The 3,482-nt window shown below is 33.8% G+C and overlaps 1 protein-coding gene across 1 annotated transcript; it reads left to right on the top strand.

Annotated features, from left to right (window-relative positions):
* The first annotated feature begins 927 nt into the window (after positions 1 to 927).
* Positions 928 to 2,222, top strand: LOC128173330 (perlucin-like protein). The gene is made up of 4 exons (XM_052839030.1): positions 928 to 1,016; positions 1,345 to 1,430; positions 1,564 to 1,651; positions 2,005 to 2,222. The coding sequence occupies exons 1-4, from the start codon at positions 956 to 958 to the stop codon at positions 2,220 to 2,222; spliced, it is 453 nt and encodes a 150-aa protein (XP_052694990.1). The 5' UTR covers positions 928 to 955.
* Positions 2,223 to 3,482: the final 1,260 nt, after the last annotated feature.

The raw sequence follows: 3,482 nt of genomic DNA, 5'->3' as shown, positions 1-3,482 counted from the left end.
AAAGAAAACAACAATCAATGAAATACAAATATACTTATTCTTTGAAAGAATGTCCAAGGTATTCGTTTTATTTTGCACAGACAGTGCTGCCTTATACTTCGCATGCACATCGAACACGTGTGTCGTTCATACAGAGTGCATAACGTCTGCATCTTCTCGAAAACCCTGGCGACACTACGTCCAACACAGTAGATAAATGATAGTAAATCCAAGAAAGTAATAACGTTTCCATCCGTTCCTACAAAAATTCCCCGTTTATAAAATCCATGCGATAATTGACATTGCTCGATCTGCCACAGTGTGTGGCTTGCGTATGTGCGATGTTATAACATACACAGGGAAACGGTCTACAATTATCGAGGATTTTTTTAAGTATCTGCGCCTTGTTTCGTCGTTTATTGGATATATCTTGCCAGTGAAGTGGTTGTCATATTATTTTTGTTCAAACCGTTTTTACAAGTCTTTTCGTCCAAGGTAACGTGTTCGGGTGTATGAAATTCCTGAATGCGGTGAAGCAAGACGAGGGCTCTCGGCCTTTTATAGGGGGTGTGTAGCGATAAGCAGAACAATAGAAATCGACAACTAAAATGGCGGTAGTCGGAGATAAAAGGGAAATAATGCGTATTTATGAATTCATGTCAGCTTTAATATCAAAGTTATATTATGATGAAATAACTTTAGCGAAATATTTTGTTATAATTGATCCTTGTCTAATTTGATAATAATATTTCTACTTTGATATTTGCAAAACGATATCCCCGTATTAACCGCAGGTCTGCAGAAAATATAGTAATATAACCCAAAAACGTGTTACTATGGTACTCAATTTATTGGTAATATAAAACCAAAATGTTCATCCAGACACGCGACCTATATACATTTACATGTATAACCTACAGGACTTGTCTTAGTGCGATCAGTGACTGAAATTCACAGAGTGTGACAGATCTACAGAATGGATATTTCACGACATTTGTTATTTGTGTTCACCATTGCCCTAGCGAAAACTACAGCAGGTATTTATTTGCTGACACGTTCTATTCAACACGTATGCAAAATATGAATCTAATGAAGTGTTTAAATTGTAAAATAGTTTTAAATGGTCTTTGAATTTGTTTATCCTAAACCTTTCTTTTTTGCTCACTAGACACTTCTACTTTTAGCAAGGTCTTTAAGGAAGCACATGTAATGCATCAATGAAATGTAACAAAAATTTCTTTACGGAATTTTAAAACACGTACCATAATGCGTTCATATACTTAATATTTCAGTTTCATTTGCCTTATTTGAATGTCAGTTTTCATTACCGATATTGAACAAAATAAATATAATTTGTATTTAAAGGTAAAGTTTGTCAAAAAGGATGGGCACAATTTAAGAACAGCTGCTATTATTTTTCATCCGGGGACGCAACATTTAAAGACGCCATGGTGAGAATGAGTATTTTATTATGCATTATATATAGTTCGTTCATTAAGTAGAATGTGTACCTGCGCGACCTAATGTTTCTAAATTTTTCAACTGAAATCAAAGTAAACTAGTAGTTTATTATTTTATAAACAGATATCCTGTATCTCCATTGGTGCTGGTCTGCTGGAATTCCAAAACAAAATAGAAGAGACATGGGTGGATTTACAAATCAAACATAGAGGTAATATAAAATTTAAGGATCATATTTATTGTTGACAATCATCTGACATGCTGAAAATGTTTTTTAATATTTATTTGTATATTATATACAGGAACTATAAAAAAAAATTAAATGGCAAGTGAAATGAATAATATGTATCAAATCGTATTTTAGAGATTTATATACCTCATGGTTTGCGCTAATGAAGGGCGTTTAAAACATTACATTTCATTACATTACATATGACATAGAAAACTTCACTGCTGAATATTCGATAATTTACCCCCTCAACGGGAGAGGGCTACGTTATGAATTGTATTACATGTATGGAAAACTTAAGGAAAATACAATTACCGTTCTCTGTTTGATTCCAGGTTATACTCAAGGTGTCTGGTTGGGATACAGTGACATTCAGAAGGAAGGTCGTTATGTTTCTATGTCCAATGCAGAGGAACTGGGCTACAACAACTGGCATAAAACGGAACCCAACAATGGTGGTGGCATTGAGCACTGTGCTGCTATACATGTCCAATACGTTGGCTGGGTCGATGTCCACTGTACAGCAAAATTTAATTTTGTATGCAAGAAATAAATGGCTTGATAAATGTTGTTCAGTGTTTAACAGTAAGTTATACTTTAGTATTTTGGAAAGTTTTATACTCCTATAGATATAAATTTGGCAATCAATACAGGAATGTTTCACGGTAGCAAATGAATGCGTTAACTAAAAGGCAATAATGAATGTTTAATACATTTGCAAATAACGGCAACTGCGTTGCATATTTTTATTGTCATCAGATATTTTTAACGTTTAACATTTGCTCATTTCAAATAAGAAAAAATGGTGGTGACAAAAGCGTTTGAATACTGTACATATTTAGCTGTTTATAAAATTAATCATGTTAAATCATTAACATTTTTAATTCACGTAACTCATGAATTTTAGAAGTTTTATTGTCACCAGGTAGCTGTGAAACGTATATGGCTTGTTTCGGTGGTAATAAAAGAAAGACTCGAGCTTAGTTTACATAACAATCAATTCTTACCTCTGTATTTCGCTTGTAACTTGTCTTTAACATTCAATATTTTGGAAAACAATTTGAAATGCACATATAAACCATTTTATACATAAAAAATAAACATAATTGTTGATCTAAAATCGTGTCAAAGTCCCTTTAAGGGAGGAGGTGCATAATAAACCTGAAAACGGAGAACTCTATACTAGAGAAAAAATAGCACCCAAAATGTTCAAAACCAACAGAAATGACAAATCAGGAATACTAACTGAATTAGACAACACAGTGTATATGAGAAAGACCCCACAGACAAAAATCATTCAACTGATGAGAGAAATGCACAAAGACCATCAACGGGAAACAGAGACCAATGAAATCCATACAAGATATCTCAAGAATTGGCATAACCATTCGGACATACTGAACCACATGAACATCTCCATCATGGTCAGCACGCTGTATGATACTGCCTCCTTCATCACAGATGAAGAATACAGAACCAAGTTCCCAGAACGCCCATCAGCAGATGTTCAAGCTATGGTTGAGAAGCTTTTCCTCTACGTACTTGGCCAGTAATCTAGCAGCGATATAGACCAGTTGTCATACATTACAGTCCCGAGTCCTTGAGTGTTTACCTGTTCGCCATTAAAACATATGACGATGTAGAACTACATAAAATGAAGAGAAATTCGTGTTTATTAGATATGTGTATGTAATGAACATATATTAAGCACGATTTCAATCTTCATTTCTTATAATAAATGTATATTTTACAGGGTTTACAGGTACCACAGAATAACTCAAAGATAAGAGTTTATTTTCATTCTACCAGCTAA

This window comes from Crassostrea angulata, chromosome 2 (assembly GCF_025612915.1).
Source record: "Crassostrea angulata isolate pt1a10 chromosome 2, ASM2561291v2, whole genome shotgun sequence".
Lineage (NCBI taxonomy): Eukaryota > Metazoa > Mollusca > Bivalvia > Ostreida > Ostreidae > Magallana > Magallana angulata.
The sequence above is the reverse complement of the archived record's forward strand: the minus strand, read 5'-3'. Positions and strand labels throughout refer to the sequence as shown.

Bases quoted from the DNA above. Each gene is read 5' to 3' on its own strand.
- LOC128173330 (XM_052839030.1), top strand. From the start codon at position 956: ATGGATATTTCACGACATTTGTTATTTGTGTTCACCATTGCCCTAGCG. The intron at 1,017-1,344 runs GTATTTATTTGC...TTGTATTTAAAG, and splicing joins CCTAGCGAAAACTACAGCAG to GTAAAGTTTGTCAAAAAGGA. The intron at 1,652-2,004 runs GTAATATAAAAT...GTTTGATTCCAG, and splicing joins TTTACAAATCAAACATAGAG to GTTATACTCAAGGTGTCTGG.